This window comes from Morone saxatilis, unplaced genomic scaffold, assembly GCF_004916995.1.
Source record: "Morone saxatilis isolate NCDOM2014 unplaced genomic scaffold, NCSU_SB_2.0 Contig5, whole genome shotgun sequence".
NCBI classification, from domain to species: Eukaryota; Metazoa; Chordata; class Actinopteri; family Moronidae; genus Morone; species Morone saxatilis.
The window spans coordinates 22,464,182-22,483,349 of NW_023340095.1; the positions used below are offsets into that span (position 1 = coordinate 22,464,182).

The following is a 19,168-nucleotide window of genomic DNA, read 5'->3' on the forward strand; positions in this document are numbered from 1 at the left end:
AGTAAGAAGAAAAAAAAGCTAAAATGACCATAATCCAAGCTGTCAGTCACACCAGTTTGTTTCAGGCTGCTCGGTCAACTGTTAGTGATACCGAGTGGCACATCTCACTTTATATTCATCTCAGGCTAGCTACTGGACAAGGGGGTGGTTTTCAGTGGCAGTGTCACTGACCTCTTAAGGTTGACCATGGCCCAAGGGATTCCTGTGGGGGTGTTAAAGGCAGGGAGCAGCTTCTCGGCTAGCTGGACCGCCTTCAGCTTGAATACCTGGACGGGAGAGAGACAGAGAGAGAGACGGAGGATGGGAAAAAAAGAGACAGTTAATTTTAAGATTGGTTGGCTTTTATCGTGTTCACTTGGAATATTCTGCAGTCCATCAGTTTTCCCTGCTTAATATTCTTCTCAAACAGCTGTCAGCTATGAGCATAAAACAACTGTCAACAACCAAAACAAACGCAGGATGAAGGCAAATAAGGCAGAGTGAGATGTCAGGAGACAAACGATCACTAAATGATGGCCACACAGTGTCAGAGCTGAACAGATTTATGGAGGAGACTGGCAGACTAATATATGCAAAACCTCCCTTCAAACTATGCTGCAGTAATGTGAAATGTTTCAGAGTACCACTGAGATGTCTACAAGAAAAGCTTGGAGGTCAAACTACGCTGGCTGAGCAGGGCGACATACCAAAGTACACAGACGGAGTTAGGTTTCCATTATCATGACTGGCGTCTAATTTACACAGACTGATGGAGAGAAATGGACATGTGTTCGTTTTGAGATAACACAAGTTCTTGCACTTGTCTGACAGATGAAGGCCCAGAAAAATCTGCTGCAGCCCTTGTTCTTTTCTCAGCATGCCAATCAGAGAGATAAAAGGAAACTAAGGTTGTTCTGCTACTGAACGCGATGCATATGAGCATATGCTGCAAGCTGTAACTGTGGATGCTCTAAAACTGCTCAGAAGACAGACAACTCATGTTCACTTTTAAAGCAAACAGCAGATAAGTTGACAAATAAACACAGCTTACTGGTGAGTGTTTAGGTTTACTGAAACCTAATGTTGCTTCCTAAAGCTCATGTTGCCCTGCTAAAGGACAGAATTCATCTTCATCTAGTCTTTGGTACCACAACAGATTTTATTTCATTCATGGTAATTTCATTCTACAGTAGTATCTAGAGAGATTAGAGTTGGGACCAATATGATGAATACTGACCTAATTCACATTACAGATATCAGAGGAACATCACCAATCAAGTACCAATTCAGATATATAGTCTGATGGTTTTATGAATCATAAATATGTAATAATGCCATTTTAAGCATATAGCCTAAATTTTGTAGCACAAATTACTAGTACTAGTAGTAGCCCTCATATTATTTGTTTCCCAAATTCTTGGACCATGAATCCGCTGTAACATGAGAGACATGAGAAACAGCTAACTCAACACCTCTGTTTGGAGATATTTTAGAGTCAAAACATGGAAAAGCAAGACAGCAACTTGTAATGTGTGTAAAGCCAACATTCCGAAGGGTGGAAGTTGTTCTCCATTGTACAATTCTACCAATTTAATTAGGAATATTTATTAGTATCAGCAGATATTCAAATTCAGGTCAGAATTGGATTGGAACTGGAAAAAAAACTGATCTGTGCATCTTTAAAGAAGATATGCTTTCTTTCCTTGTTAGTGTTATTAAAGCCAGATTTTTATTTCAGGGACACATCTAGATGGGTTTAAAAAGCCCACAGAAATATGTTGCCTTACAAAGGAGTCATAAATATGTCCAAACAAAATATGAAAGCGTAAAGCTTAAATCCAATTACAAACCATAATAAAAGTAAACTAGACACACAGTACACAGAAGGATGTGGACAGATGGAGTCACACAGATGAAAACATGGCATTTTTAACACGAATGGCACCAAACCCTTTATCTCATGGAGCTGAACAAAGCAATGAGACTGACTTGATTAGTCAATAAGACATGACTGCCAAACGTCTGCTGTACTAGTGCTTTATAAACACAAAAACTGGAACTGTTCTCTTCCAAAATGACAAAAAATTAAAGGACGCAATCTGGCAGAAGAACAATGAAAAGAGGTATTATAAATATTTATAGTTCAAGCTGACAACAGTTTAAATAGGATAGGTGTGTCAAAGAGGTCCTACCACTTTACTACCTGCCTGAGTGGCTACCTTAAGCTTAATCCAGGCAGTCAGAAAAACACTGAAAGCAAACGTCTTAAGACTGTCTGCCTGTTTTAAGATGTGCGCTGTATATTTTACTTCTGAAGGACAGTTGCGGGATTAATGCACAGAGAGAGAGTTGTACAACCTGCAGACAGCAGTGAGGCTAAGCAACGCAACAGAGAAAAGCACTTGAACACAGGGCAGACAGAGGCTGATTCATCAACACAATCTGTCAGGGCTGAGCAGTTTTATAGAGAGACCAGATCTATGGAAAATTCCTGCTGTCTCACAAAGTAAGAGGGAGCGATAACACATGCTGGTGTTTGCAGAATACTTAAGCAGCCAGTGGGACGTCTTACAGAAGACTTGGAGGTCAAACTGTAGAGTTAAACATGGGATAAATACAGGCACAGATGATAGGACGGAAAGAGAGAACAATGCAGTCAAACAGAAGTAGAGAAGGATATGAAGCGCATGAATAAGATAGGAGACATGTTAGCCAAGAGGACGAGACAGCATCAAAAAGAATGCATGTGTGATATGGGTGAGATTTTTTTGTTTTGTTTTTAGCAAAGGGATGATTCCTGATTTTAAGCACAAATGCAAAAAATACTTAAGCATGATTTTTACATTATGAGCACATAAAAGGAGATCACTGGTATGCACATTTCAAAATATCCTTTACAGTAAAAAGTAGAATGCCACAACCAGATGGGCATCCACCGGTGAAACTCAAAAGTTTGCTCACTAACTCATCTGCTCTTGCTGGTAGTGCTTCTTAACAAGATCAGCCTGAAGACAGCTGGCTAGTTAGCGTTAGCTACCTGGCTATGGGTGGAGACCATCAACATATAAGAGATGGACATTGCATCTCCCCTTCCTCCCACTGCCATCTTAAATTAACACTTGAACCTACATCAGCGCGATAAGAACTCACTAAAATGCCAGAAACCAAAAAAAAAAAAGAAAAATTATTTGACGTGTACTTTGATTTTTTTATTTGGCCCATATAAACAGGCTTTACGACCTATACTGCAGTCAGGCACCAGAGGCCGATACAGATGTTTAGCCTTCACCTTTGGAGAGCTGTCATGTCATCCATCTTTACATAATGTCCATGATAGAGACAAAACAAAAGTAGTGGAATGTGTACACGGTTTGGTCCTCTCTCATGACTTCGCCTCAGACTGCATACGTAGAGATCTGAAGAAGGCATCTATCTGTTATCACCATCTGCATCTCACAGGCATGTGACCGGCTTTTAAGCTTGTATGTGTCAGTGTGTGCAGTCACGTCTGCCCAGTCATCTTAAACCTCTCCATTGATCCGTGGCCTGTCTGCTTGCCGCACTGAGGCCCTTAAACTCCACTGCATTTTATAGGCAATCCTGCTGCTGATGTCATCACGCAGGGACAGGATCCAAACGACCCATCAGAGGAGACGGCCAGCCGCCTTCACAGATAAAACTCTACAGCTTATGATAATCATCTTCCTCCACTGCTTTCATCTGCAGACAGGGATGGAAGCAAAACAGGCCTTCTAAAGAAAAAAGGGTGGTATTGTTGGCGGGTAAAGGAAGTAAGCCTGCTGAGAGACGGAGAGGAGGACAGAGAGTCTGAATAATTAGCGTCTGTACATTTTCTTTATCTTGTTTATATTACTATGGAGCATTATCACACTTCAGACAAGTGCTGCTCTGCCTGTTTTCACTTGTGCAGCCAAACTCAGTGTTTAGCATTAGGTGAGAACAGACTGAGGATACTCAACAATATGCTGCCAGCTACACAACAAAAATGTAGGTAGACTCTGGCTGTTGGTTCTCAGCTTGTCTACCAAACAGCCACTCTTGCAAGTAACCAGGCATTGTTGTTAAGTACTCTTTTCCAGAAACTACAGTGCTATGCAAATGTACAGCTACTCACTGAGTTGTGTGCACTTTCTTCATCTTGAAATGCTATTTGATTTTCCTTAGATGTTAGACGTGAGTAGATACAGCATGTGTATAGCTATGCATACGATACATTAATAATTCTTTTTGTAGCACTAAAGTCAAGTACTGAAATGTCATTCTTCATTTGAGAACTTGGCCTTCCTTTGTCAGACAGAAAAAAGGATTTTGTAGAAAACATGTCAATATGGCATCAAAACACATGTTTAATTTTAGTAATAGGAACTGAAACCAAGTTATGGTATCTTGACAAGTATAAAGTAATTACAATAGCTGGCCCTAACCATGAGTAACAAGAAAAGTCTAGGCTTGAGCAGTACTGAAGTATTACGGTGTACCAGGGTATTTAGAAATCTTGAAGGGATGATTTTCATGTTTTATAATGTTAGTAGAGTTTCACATGGCGCTTTTAAATAATCAGCATCAACATGTACGAGTCTGTCCTTTCTGGAATAAAAACTCTTTTCCCTGTCTATGTTTCTCTTTTTAGAGCACAGCATGTGAAATTAGTTTTCTCTGACTGACTTATTTCCTCTCATCTTGTCGCACAGGCTGTGTGTATCTGACTCAGAGTCAAGTCGCAATGCACAGATTTAATTGGCCGAGTAGCATCACGAGAGATGACTCTCAGTGATGAAAAAAGCTGCGCCGGCTAAAATAGACATACTCACATGCTACAATAACTTGTTACCAGCAGATCAGCTTTCATATAATACCCTGGTGAAATGTCAGGAAGGTATGAAAAAATACATACTGCCCAAGCCTAATACTTTTACATTATTTAGTTAATAAAGTCTACATGAATAAAAAAAAATGGGGAGAACAGTGTATACACCCCTCATCTCATTAAGACTCACAGTAGGATAAATATTTGAAATATTCAATCTCATGCAGTTTTAAATCTCCTATTCTGGTTGCAGCTACAGGTTTTTTTTTTTTTTTTAACAGAAATTAAAATGCCTCAACACTGACAACATCAGAGACAAGCTTCCATCAAACAGGTAGAGGACAGATTTGGCCCACAGCAGTTCCAAGGGCACCTTCTCAGTGTGCAATGTTCATACTGAATGAAAGTTATTCAACCTTCAATTTGACATTTTGTCCTATTCTACCAATGACTACTGAATTCTGTAACATTACACCACTGTTAAATTGTCAACCAAACAACTTCTTTCTATCATTTGCCCTCCAGGTCTAACAGTGTGCAGCTTTTTAAAATGCATTACAGCACGAGCACACTTCAAAATCGATCACTGAAGGAAGAGAATCTCTCAGGGAACACATACACACATACATAAAGATTCGAAACACAACTCCGAAACAAGACAAGGCAATACATTTTGCCTGATAGATTTTTATAATTTCTAGTCTCTGTCTAAAAATCCAGTATCCATTGAGTCATATATACGATCAGAGAGAACAACTGAACTTAATTACTCTTTTTCTGCATTTGCTTTCAGGATTAGTAGCGGCTGGACGCTGCTGGATAGTTTGTTTCGAGGGGCCAAATTCCCAGCAGATTTAGAGTATGGCAGGAACGGGGAGGTTGGAAGGGGACACAGGCTGGTTCTGTGCCCCTCATGATGGGATAATGACGCTAACTCTGCCTGGGTGAGAGGTTTGACTCCTACTGGGACCAGCCATGCTAAAAATGCGTGCAATGGTCCTGTAAGGAGCTTTGGATGAAATCGTCTGCCAAATGGTACATCAGTGTTGCGTCCCAGGGACGGGGAGAGCTGTAATCCGCCACTCAAACACGTCCTAAACTCAGCCAATGATCCAGTTATTACACATGAGAATAGAATTTGTAAGCTGTGAGCAGCTAGGAGACTGAAATCGCTGTAAAGCAGAACAGGCTCTGCTAGATATGCCAGTATAGACATAAACACACAAACAACAAAGCAACAAGTATAAAGTCATATGTATATACAAATAAACACACACACACACACACGTAGCCAAATGTAAAGTGCACTGAGAAGGTAAATGTAGCTGATAGATGCAGAAGAGCTGACAACACCGTCAAATGAACAAGATGGAGCTTAGTTCAAGTTCCATCAGGTCCATCTTTTCAAACACATGCTCACATTATCTTTATACAGCCTGAACTGTCAACTCAAACCTGTCAGCGGTGTTTAGGTGCGAATTGTGTTCATTGTTGTATAGTCAGATTTCATCAAAGCTGTGGTTTAACCAATCATCTGCCTTCAGTCAGATTTTAGTGTGTTTCTGATGCAGCTGCAGCTTCAAGCTGTCCGTTCTGTGCTGCTGTTCTTCATCCTAACTTCCCCCATCAACAGAAATCCTACTCCAAGTATAACCAGATGAAAATCAAATACAGAAATAGGTCCCTTTGTTCACCAAAAGCCATATGTTTAGTGGGAGTGTGTGCATGCGTGTTAAATCCATCTGAAGAGTAAATGTATTTGTGTAATGACCCAGTGAAGATAAACCCCTCATTGGGTTTGCCAAAGAAACTAATATAATGAAATATAGTGAACTGTAAGTCCAGGTAATATTAATAGGGCTGTACGATATGTAAAGCCATCATATTGTGATTATTTTGAGAAACTGCGATTGCAATATGATTAACGATTCGCGTGGGAATGATCATTTTTGTATCACAAATTTAATTTTCACTGAAAAACTATTAAAATCATGTTGACATTTGTTGCCGTCTGTACCAAACAAACATCTTTTCTCACATCTGGAGAACAAGAACTGTAGGCCAGGGCCTCTCTGCAGCACTTCATTATAATGCTGTTTGTCTCACATTTTACTTTAAAAACTGCAGATGCTGGAATATGTATTTTGCACTTGGCCATATTGCCATTTCAATAATATTTCTATTAATTGTGCAGCCCTAAATATTAATTATTCTAATTACTAACGTAGTCCCTCCTGACCCAAAAGTCTCCATAACTGTGTATAATATACTGTGTAAAAGGAACTTATTCTAAGTACTTGACTAAATGACTTAATAAGATCAGCATTTTTTACACTGCTATGAAGAATCTGCTAATACATACAAGACACTGTACGCACACACTGTACACGAGAATACACGCACGGTCTCTGGTGTAAGCAGTGGGCCACTGTTGACATGTAGTGGAGCCTCCTAAAGGGATTAAGGGGTAGACTGTGAAATGTGCTGAATGAGCCTGCTTCGTAAGAAGGGCCCCGAGGGCCAGCAGGAGAGACAGGATTAAGTCAACCGTTGTGTGCGTGTGGTTCCTGTGTGTCATTTCCATACTTTGTCATGCCACTTCACCATCAGCTGATCCATTTGTTCCTATTGTTTAGCATGCAGTGGCCCTGCATCAAAGGCAGCAGGAGGCACAAAGATGAGCTGCCATGGAGAAAACTCAAAGACCATGATCAAATTAGCTCTGCCATCACACTGACTGCTGTCAGATTATTTGCATCGAGCATTAATGGAAATGGTGCACTTGTAAAGCCCTTGAAAAGGATATGACTGATGAGTTATTCTGCCTTCAGCGTCCAATCTCCTTACTCTGAAACATATGCGGCTAGTTTTTCTGTTGTGGTCCCACCTGATGTGCTTATATTGCCTCTTATGTATTTGGCATTAGTCCACTAGACTTCCATTTACCATCATTTCCCCTGAGGGCAGCTGAAACAAAGCTATTTTTTTCCATGCAAGAAAACATTAAGTAAATTAAATTGTGGGACATCCACAAAAGTATAATGGAGGCTGTCTAAAATAGTTGCAATTGGATGTTAAGTAGAAAATTATCAATTCTTGCACAAATAAAAAGTAGAACTTTTACTACTTTTGTAGTAAAAGTTCTATTAATTCATAAGGAGATATATCTTCCTTCATTTCCCACTCTACATCACTCTCTTCTTTCCCTCATTAACTTAATTCTCTTAGCCTCTATCCCTCTCTTTTTCTGTATTCGGTGCATGGTCCATTTCCCCACATCTTTCTGCTTGTCATCTCCGTTACGAAAATCTCTCACTCTTTTGTCCTCTTCCCTCTTTGCATCCATTTCTCTCTCTTCTCCACACCTCTCTGACTTAATATCATTTGGACTGTCCTTTAACATCTTTGTCCTTCCTACTCTCCTCCTTTTGCGTATGTGGTTGAATCAAATGAATACATTTTGAGTAAGAAGTACATCAGGTTTGTATTGGCACTAAGTCATTTGTTTGCAGAGTGGAATTCATAAAGCTGTGATGAAATTTAAATTTCTTTCCTGTTTGTTACACCATATTGGTTTTCTTCATTCTTCATGTGTATACGTGTGTGGCTGCCTGCTGGCACAGTCATCACAGCCATATCTGCAAAGGGGAAAAGGATTCCGATGTGAAGCTAGACAACTGTTGCTAGAAACAACTGGGGTGGCCTCAATATGTGCTGCTCTCTCATTGGGAAGCATGTCAAAACATTGAAGTTTGCCTAATTAACGCTGCTGTCTCATCAACAAAGACGTTTCACACATTGTACTTATATTGTCAGTTCACTTTTTAACAATTTCTCAATGGTTGTCCAATTTCATGTCACTGAAGATTCATTGTTTTTCATTCAAGCCCGTGTTCGACAACGGTTGTTTCGCACCCTGTCCATACACCATCTAGGGCTGTCATTACATTGCTCCAATTAAGGGGAAATCTAATGCTACAGCATACGGTGATATTTTAGACAATGTTTTAGAGGAAGGATTTTCTGCTTCAGCATGTAAACGCACAAAGCCAGATCCATGAAGAAAATATTTGCCCTGTTTTGTGTGGAAGAACCTAACTGGCCTGCACAGGGCATGTAGTCAATGTTAGTATTGTATACTGTATATTCACGCCTACAATTAAATATGTTAAAGAAGTTGTGTTAAGTAACCTAATGTAATAAGAATTTACAGGCTAAAGCATGGATGTTCATACATTAAATGTAGAAGATCACTAAACCTTTTGGCTCAAAACAGTCCATTCAATATGTCAGCAACTCAACTCTGCACTCATTTTTGGACCTGCATTCTTAGTTTTGGATAACTTCAAAATCAAACATTGAAAATATTGCCACTTAAAGAAAGGAAAGGCTAAAGAAATGGACATAGTCCCAAAAATTTGACTTCCAAAAATATATGCAAATAAAATTCATTTTGAATATTCAGGGGTAGTTGGTAAATTGGTAAAATCAAAAAACACAATGTTGTCAGTGATTATTTATTGTTTGTGAATGTTTCAGTGTTTTATACATAAGATTGACCCCATTTCCCTATTAAGACCTACAGACCCTAGAGGGCAGAACATAGGTTATGAAGAAAAATGACACATTTAAAGACATAATCAAGTAATCTTTGACAATATACATATACAAATGCATATAAAAATTTTTTTTAAAATGTAATCTGGGCTTATTATAGTCACTAATTTTTTGTAACCTGATTACTTAATCCCAATTACATGTAATACGTTCCTAAAAAACTCCAGAACTACCAGATCACAACAGCCAATGTCAACATAAATGAATGTGCCTAATAGGGAAGCAAACTTGAAATCGGGCCCCCTTAAATCCTTAAAAACAAAATCCTAAATTTTTATTGTAATATGAGCCTGTGATCAGACCGACATGGTCCTACTTTTCTATAAGGGGAGAGCCATTGCATATTCCTTGAATCTATTCTTCACTTTGCAACCCAACAGTAAGCATAGCCAGTGATGCATTCTCCTCAATAAGGCTGAGCAATGAATGGGTCCTTCCAGCATTAACAGACACCCTCCGTCTAATTCTGCAGCTACTCCAGCCCTCTATGTCCAAAATGAATGACTGAGGAGAGGCTTAATCATGAGGTCTGATTTGTTTATATTTTGACTACACTCACAAACCTGTCAGATCCAGAATGAAAAAACCTCAAGAGGCTGTTGGGACAGAAGAACAATTTCATATTTATTCTACATCTCTTTGACTTGGTTTGCTTTCCCCAGAGTAAACCTCAGTTTGTTCACCTCCTTTACAGTTTGTTTAGTCTTAAACCTGTTGGGCTGTATCTCAGTGTAGACTAACACTGAGGATCCCTAAGCCAGCTCATTTATAGTGATCGCAATGCTCGCCAATCCCACTCTTTCATTTTATCCCACGTGTGTCTCTTCGCCTTCCTGCTGGCTGCCGGCGTAGTGGCAGTCAGTCTGAGGGAGTACGATGCCCTGAATTTGTTTGACGGGTTCAGTGTTTGACAAAAAATCACAGGGAATCAAATGCTCCCTGATGAGATCAAACAGTCCACTGCAGTCACCAATCCCTGGACAGCAGACAGCTAAAGCTCTATATCACAGCGCAGACAGACAGAGAGTGAGAGGAAAAAAAGTCAAGTGTGGGTTAAAGAAAGAGATACATGGAGAGAACTGAGAGGAAGAAAGAGCAAGAATGACATGAATCTGAGGAAAAGGAGCGAGAGAGAAATACAGGGTGTCTTCGGAGAGAGGATTCAAATGAGGATTCTTGGTGGCAGAGACAAAAGGCATGTAAACAGGATTGTTATTTTCTCTCCATTTATCACAACACCTTTTGTTTCACTATTTGTCTTTTGTCACCATGCATCTCTCCACCTCTATCTCCCTACCTTCCTTTTTTTTCTGTTTTATCTCTATCTCTTGTAGTCCCCAAACTAACATTTTTCTCTTCGTCACTTTCTCCACTTCTTTCCTACTCTCCTCCCTCCTTGACCCTCTTAAGCCCATTCCTCTGTTCTACCCTCTCTACCTCTAATTTCCTCCCTTCCTCTCTGGTTTTTCTTCCATCACCATGATTATCTCTGTTCCTCTACCACCATTCCCTTCATTTGCTGTTCCATTTCTGTCAGCCTCTATCTCTTTATCTCCTTCTATCCCTCCTCCATCCATCCACAGGGTGGTTGTGCTGTAGCGTTTATGCCTGCAGAGTCTGCAGCTTTTCTTTCAGACGTTCTCATCTCATTATCCTACATTTACGGGGCTCTGCTTGCAGCCCTGACCTTCTCTGTGCAATCTGCTGTTCTTCGCTTAAATCATCCCATTCGTTTTTGAAGGAACAAAGAGAAAATGTTCAGAATTGTTTTACCTCCTGACATGCATATTGTATGTTAGCAAGAAAAAGAAAACTTGATCCAAACTTGCAGCCACATGGAGAAAGAAGCATGTAGATATATCCTTGGCCATGGGCCTTTTGCTTTTGATTTAAGAGACTATGTTTGTTATTCAAGTGTACACTTGAATCTAAGATCATTTTAAAACAATTACATTTCATTCAGGTCAGATGTTAGTCTTTCAAACTATATCACGGAGGTGACTCTCTTGGACCTCTTGTTCAGTGTCATAATACAAACAGTGTCACTTGTATGTATAATACATGTATGTAGGGCCAAATGAACATCTTTTTGGCAGCCCTATAGAACTCAGACAGTGGAAACTGCTGGTGGCAAGTATCATCTTATTGCATTTCAGTAAGCTCCTCCTACTGCATGTCCTACTGCACTACTTCCTTCCCTCCACATCAACGGAGAAAGGATTTGAGAACAGATTAATGTCCTACTCAATGCAGCTAATTCTTGAAAGTGCTAGTTAAATTCCCTGATTATCCATATGAGCCCAGTCACGTATTTCCCCATGTTGGTGTTTGGGAAACTGGAGATCATTTCCTGCAGTTAGGAACAGCTGTCATTGATTTGCCTCTCTAAAAGTCGAAACTTTGCAACAAATTATTTTATGTGTAGATATATTTTGGGGACAAGACCATCTTTTCCTTGCAATCTTTTGTTCAATGTTTTCAGATGGACAATGCCAACCACTCAGGACTTCTCAGTTCAACAAGGCTGTGACCTTTTTTCTTTCAAGGTCAATTTCCGATCTCCAGGAATGGAACTGTTCCAGAACTGTGCCAAGACAAAGCCAGCGCACATCTGAGCGGTAGATTACGTCTAGCTACTGCACATACATTTTTGTCAGGAAAGCCCAGAACTCCCTGTGATTAAGCTCTCTTGATCGGATGAGATTAATAGTCTTCACCACGGTACTCATCACATCACCCAGGTGGGCTCTCTGTCACAGACTGCTTCCTGATGTATAATACAAAGCAATTTTACGGCCCCTCCTCCAGACTCCCAAACTTTACTGCACACCAGGGACACCGTTCCATTCCGTTCACCTGCCTTGACAGGAGCGCCATACTCCACACAATTTCTTCCACGGGAGATTGGCTTCATTGATGGCTTCTGACTTGTTGCTTTCTTGGTACTGCTGTCATGTCTGAGACTGGAAAAGCTTTTGTAAAGAACGAGCGTGCAAAGCAGTCACACACATTTATGGTCATATTAACACCTAGCATTCCTGATAGGAATAGCATTTTAACATAGTCATGTCAAGTCATGACCTGCACTACTCTGACTCCAACTCCAACAAAGGGTTTAACCTGAGCCAGGCCATACAACAATAATAGCGATCATACACTTGTTAAAAAAATCATAATATACAGTATAAATAGCTATCTATTTTTAACGCACATGCATCCAATCGGTACTCGATATTGCCCGATACACAAAGTTCAGGTATTGGAATTGGTATCAGGTAGGAAAAAAATGGTATCGGAACATCTCTACCCAGTGTTACTCTTGTTTTTTTAACTCTTACTCTTTTTGGGAAAGGATCAATTAAAGACCTTTACAGAGCAAAAAACAGAGCTAGTGTTACTGACAGTAGAGGTTAGCGTGTGCCACTTTCCGCTCATGGAGATGCAACTAAAGGTTTATTGTTAGCTGCCATGCTAAAGGTTCATACAGAGCCTTTGGTATAAAACTTTCATGTAGGCAGATCCTCCTTTGAATATAGCATATTTCTCAGATAATTGGTGTGTTATAAAGATTGCTATGGTAGTTTCTCAGTTGCTTGACAGTTAAGTCCATTTCCAAAATTGGGTGAAACACTGCCTGTAGCAGCAATGGGAGACAAGTGCAGCATAAATGCAGAGGAAGACCTCTGTACCACTGTTCCTCCAACACCAGGGTGACGCATGTACAGTACTACATAATCCACTTAACTGCATACCTTCCTGTATACAGGACAGTCTGCTACAGCCTACAGTCCTCTGAGCTTTACCATCACATTTGTTGTAACAACCAGAGAATAGTGTATCACGCTGGAAGGCTAACACAAACCAAATATAGGTATACTGTGGCCAAAGCTTCTAAGTTTCTGTACTTAAAAAGAAAGGCAAACACACCAGTGTGCTAATGAGGTGCAGGTATTGGCAAATCAAACTTGAGAAGAGAGAAAAAACACACCACACATCAGAATAGCTGCAAGAAGAAAAAGTAATACAGACAAAACATTGTGTTTGATTAAAAGAGTTTGTTGGTGTTGGAGCGGTTTTACTTTCTCGCTTGTTAGGTTTCTCAACCTGTCAGTGAAAGCAGCTTTGTAGATTCATTCTGCACTGTAAAGACTAGAGTTATCCTAAACTCTACTCTCCACTGCTTTCAGAGTAAATCTCTACCAATACAAGGGTGTTGTTAAAGACACAAAACATCCGAAATTTCCCCAAACACATACTGCTGTATGTGCCAAAAAGTGTCCACTTCACCTCTTTCATGGCCCTCTCCAAGTTTACATTTCCTACATGCCATTAATAATTTGTTTTACTTTCTACACTGACATATAGCAGTATTTGTTTAAAATGACCAACTAGCTCTTGTCTAGCAGAGAAACAACGCGCAAAATTGGACTATTCACATAAGTGGGAAAGAAGTAGATAAAAATACACAAGAGCAAAGTGGGGTAGTGACGATAGTGAGGCAAAGTGGGACAAAAGACAAGAGATGGTGAGATACAAACAAGTGGAGAGGAGGTAAAAGGACAAACAGTGATAAAGTTCTTAAGGAAAAAGGGGAGAGCAGAAGAGGAGAGCGACATCAGTGAGATGAGAGGAGAAGCTGGAAAAAATACTAATTGGAGATAGAGAGGCATTTAGTGTAAGATTAAAGGAGTTGAAGGATTAAAAAGTGTGAAAGCAGGGACTGGAGAGATGAGATAACATGAAAAAAAGAAAGGAGGGACAAGTAGAGAGGATGTGAAAGACAAGGAAAACGCAAGATGGAAGCTGAGGAGAAGAGTGAGGAGGACAAAAGATGGAAATCTGAGGAGGAGATGGAGCAAAGAAACAAGTTAGGAACATAGGCAAAAGGAGAAAGGAGGAGTTACAGTACAGAAAGGGTAAGGAGACATCAAGGGAATCAAAGGGATGAAAGGGAGCAAATGAAAAAACAGGACAGATGACAGAGGGGGGAAGAATAGAGAAAGCACAATAGAAAAATAAAGTACAGAAAGAGAGAGCAGAGGAATGAGGAGAAACAAAGATTAAAAACAAATAGCTCAGTGAAGAAAAGACAACATAGGGGCAGAAAAGGGGCAGAAAAGTAAAAGAAGAAGAAAGAGAAGAGAGGAAAAGAGAAGAGAATTAGTGGCATGGAGATGAGAGAAAGCAGGAGATGATCCAATTGGATCAGTGCAGACAGGTGGCTGGAATAGCAAAACAGAAGACAGTGTGAAAAGAGAGGAGAAGGTGGTGAGGACATTAAGAGAAAGAGGTTGAAACAGAAGGAGAGACAAAAAATAAAGCTGAGGACAGACAGAGGAGTAAACACAATCCATCACTGCTGCATTGCCTCGATTCCCAGACCAACACCTCCTCCTCCTGAATGCTGATCTCCAACTCTTAACTCTTTTTCTCTGCATCACTTTCTGTTCATCTGTTCCTCAGCCTTTGTTTCTGTCTAATTTGCTGTCTGTATTTCCCTCTGTGTCTCTCTCTTACAGCAGCTTTCTTTTAGAGGCGTCTGAAAATGTGTGCATCAACTTGCATTCTTGAAACTCATTTGTTGATGCACAGCCTCCATTTTCTTACAAATCTTACAAAGAGCATAAAGAGCTTGCCTCAGTTACTTCACTGATTAAAATTACCTAGACTGGTCCTATATTCCTTGCACTTCAATATTACATAACTATACTGGAGCAATTCTCTCTTGGGGTGGGAAGGGTGATTCCATTTTTTAAAATTTCATTTCGATGGCAAATAAGCACAGAGCACAGAAATATGAATAAAGAGGCCAATGGTGAAGTTGGCAGATGATGTCTAACTCAGGGAAGAGTAGCCAGCATGGGTCACTCCAAATCACTCAAAGTGACAGACACCATCTCCAGCACAACGAATCCAAAGTCTTTCCTGTAATCTTTGCATTTTGGCTAACAGCATAAAGTTGCAGCATGTGCTTCTCATGGTATTACACCATCAGGTCCTCTCTGGTCCTGCCAGGTCCAGTCTAATATCTGTGGTGGTCTACAGAGTGTGGACATAGGACCTGGAGGACAAGTCTTGTTCTGCTGCTATGGCTCACATTTCCATGTACAAGTTTTGGCAGTGTAGCATTTCTGTGTTTGCGCTAAACAAATATTTTCCAGCACTGACTGATTTTTTTTAACAATGATGGGAAAATCTGAAGGCCATTCGTCATTTCGATAGATTAACACTGAGGGCAATCTACCATAACGTTAAGTAATTCACATGCATCACTGTCATTAACTACATGTAGACCACCTGAAGTACCCCGCGGACAGCTGGTGGCGAGTGTGCATATTAATTAGCTAGAGTCTTGTCTTTGTTCTCACCTGCATGACCTTGTTGTCCAGCTGGCCTTACCCATCGCATTGGTACGTTATATCACTACGTAGCCTAGCTATCGTAAAGTGTCACAGCAGCTGAGTGTCCGATGTTTCTCTAGAAGGCCAACAACTGTGATGTGGTTGCTGAACGAGGTGAAAAAAGAAGGACTGATGCAGTGAAGGGATGAAGGACAAGCAAGTAATACTGATAATGTTTATCAGCCAGCGGCAGCTAATGTTACAGGGGAAGCAAGTGGCAGCCAGAAGGCAAAAATCATTCATCTGCTTTGTGTGGTGTTGACATGAAAAGTGGCCGCACGGTCATTGTCTCTGTTCATCTTTTCTCTCCATGCTCTTATAAAAGCATCATCTGCAAGTTCTGTATATGCTTCAGCCCTGATTCCAGTTCACATATTAGTCGGCAAAACAAAAACACATGAGCTACATGCCATGATTACTCCCTAAAAATTGTGGACGAGATGAGAAAATAAAAGTTCAGGTTTGACAGCTACAGTGGTAGGTCAGATAGTGAATTCAACAGTCAACAGTTTGGGCTGAGAGTAACAGATGTAGAAAGTGACTCCATTAGTCTTTGCATCCATGTTGCTGTTTCTTTCTGTCTCTCAAGCTTATGTTTTTTTTATTCTCTTGAGTTTAATTTTTCACTCACTCCTCTCACCCTACTTTTATACATGTTTAATTTAGTTTATGTATCTCTCATTCTTTCTTCCTTTTTACCTTGTTTCACTTCTCTCTTCCGTGTTTATGTCCCTTTCATGTTGTCTGTCCTCTTTCAGTCTTCTTAACCACTAATGTTCTTCATTCAGTCCTGCTTATTCTCTTTTTTTGTCTTTCTGTAACGCCCTCTCCTCTCCTCTCTTTCCTCCAACCAACCATGCCTGACCCTACTGTTTTCCTCTCAGTTCTCCTCCCGATCTCCTCCCTCCTCCCTCCTCTGGAGGCTTCATCTCCAACGACATGCTGACATCCAGCTGGGAAAGATGCTGATAAATTCTGAAAACTTCACCCTCGACCTCCAGTTCACCCTGTCGTCAAATCTCTCACTTCCTCACCCAAATTCTCCCACATGAGCTCCCATTCTTTTTTTTTAAAACCTCTATCAATGCAGGGAGTGGGCACTGCTTTTTTATTCAAGCAGTTACACACAATTTCCCTCACGGAGCTGCCCAGTAACAACCATTTATTCTGCTGCTGGTTGACAGGAGCAGTTGAGGGGTTAAGTGCCTTGCTCAAGGACATGTCCGATGAGAGTGAAGAATGAGTCTCACTTGCTTTTCCCCCCCTCGGCCATTCATCATCCTCATTCTCCACTCCCATCTCTTTATCTGTAACCCTCACCTTCACACACCCTCCGCTCATCCTCACTGTCCCGTCGCAGTTGTTCCTCCACCCTCTCCTCTGTTCCCTCCATCACTGTCTCTCCTCTGAGCCCTCCCATGCTCCATCTCCCTCCTTTCCCACCGCCCACTGCTTCTATTATCGCTCGAGTGGGCTCTGATGAATGACTGAGTTTGATTTGGGGGGAGCAGGTGGAATCGAGCGAAGGGAATGGGAGGGAAAAGGTGCAGAATAAGAGTGATGTTAAGTTTTGCTTGGAAGGCCCTTTAGTTTATGTGTGATTTAACAAAATCCCTGTTCATCAGTTTTAAAAAGCCCACCTTCACTCACCGTGGTGGGGCAAAGATTAATGGGCATTTTCAATGATAGGGGCGTTATTCGTAGGAGTAAGCCAAACTTTTATAAGCGATTAGATCAACTTATACAGATTTAATTTGCCATGTGCTCGTGGTGAATGCTTTTTTGTAATTTATAGACATTTTATTTTTATTTGAACACTCAACATTATGACTGATGTTTTCTTTTCAATACACCTTTCAAATAAAAAAAGATATTATTCGCTGCCCTGCTCAGTTAGTGTCAGTTCAGCACAACATTGCATGGTTTCAGTATTTTACATGTAGAATATGGAACATTTCCGCATTAAAATGCCTAAAAATGACTAGACCTATGTCATATTTTGTTCATTTAAAATGTTCTGGTTACAGTACAACAGGTTATTAGGGGTGGTCCTACATTGATATCCTGATTTATTTTGAACAAGGGGAGAAGGGGGAATCTGCATCTTTCCAGTCATTCCAAAATCCTCAGCCTGTTACCATGGCTGAAGGCTCGACTTCCCCGTTATATCACCCACAAAATAAAGTTGTGTGGAAGTGTGGAAGAGTATATATATTAAAAAATAAACAACAGGAAGATGAGGAGCCTATCTGTGATCCAATAAATATATGTTTTCTTAACAAAATGTGAAGTAAAGGGATTCCAGTATGTTTAAGTGACATTTTAAAAGTTAAATTATTGTGATGATATTGTGTATCGCAATTTTTTTGGCCCATGCCTACAGGCAACAGTTTCTTTTTTGTCTGTAGTTGCTATAACGTCCAAGTAACCTGTGGTGTGCTGTGTAAGAGGAAGTCGGCAAACGTGACAAAATATTATTTGAATAACTTTCACTTCAAACATAATTTCTGCCTGAGTCATGTCAGATAGATTTTCACTGGCAATTGTGGCTGTTTTAACAGTGAAGACAACTCCCATGATCCAATACAACTTCATGACATCATCAGACTATGCCTTTTCTTATTGTGTTGATGTGAAAAAGAACAGAAACAAAGGATGAAATGGGTTATGCTTCATAGAGCTGATACTGAAAATCAAGGAATGTATTTTCAGGCAGTAAGTAAAATGTCTGACTACAAATAGTAGGTTTCCTTAGCAATCTGCTGGCCAGCACTTGCAAAAGAACACATAACATTATAATAAAGAGAACACTGGATGTGGGCGTTGTACACATATTTAATGAATTTGCTCCCATTACAGAGGGAGCACTGCTTGGCTCAGCATGAAAGCAGGATTGGATAGGATGGACAGAGAGAGGAGAGTAGAACAGAAAAGAAGAGATGCATGGCTGGATTCAACTTATACCAGCTCCTTAACAAGGAACCAAAACCTGCCCGCTGGCCTTAATAGAAACAGAGAGAGGGAGGGAGAAAAGGCTCCTTGCTTCTCTTTCTGTATCCCTTCTTCCTGCTACCCCTACTGTTCAGGAAATAAAAGCCCAGAGCAATCCTTAACCCCCTGCATCACTCTGTGTGCTCTTAAGCCGACACAAGGCACAAGGGGCCTCGCTCGCTCACTCACTCACTCACTCATTATATCACATACACATACACATACACAGATATGAGCACTTACTTCCTGTCCAGAGAGGTAGTAGGCGGCCAGCAGTCCTCCAATGAAACGAATGTTGACCTCAAACACGGACACCTCTGCATTCTGGAAAACAAGAGAGCACAGAAAAAAA

General features: G+C 40.5%; 1 protein-coding gene across 1 annotated transcript in view; it reads right to left on the reverse strand.

Moving 5' to 3' along the window:
- The window catches only part of man1a2 (mannosidase, alpha, class 1A, member 2), a 114,459-nt gene that overhangs the window by 29,558 nt on the left and 65,733 nt on the right, over positions 1-19,168 (reverse strand). Inside the window, exons 5-6 of the mRNA XM_035676643.1 lie at positions 19,060-19,140; positions 172-266 (exon numbers count right to left, since the gene is read on the reverse strand). Of these exons, the coding sequence (XP_035532536.1) occupies positions 172-266; positions 19,060-19,140 (176 nt within the window). The remainder of the gene's footprint in view (positions 1-171; positions 267-19,059; positions 19,141-19,168) is intronic.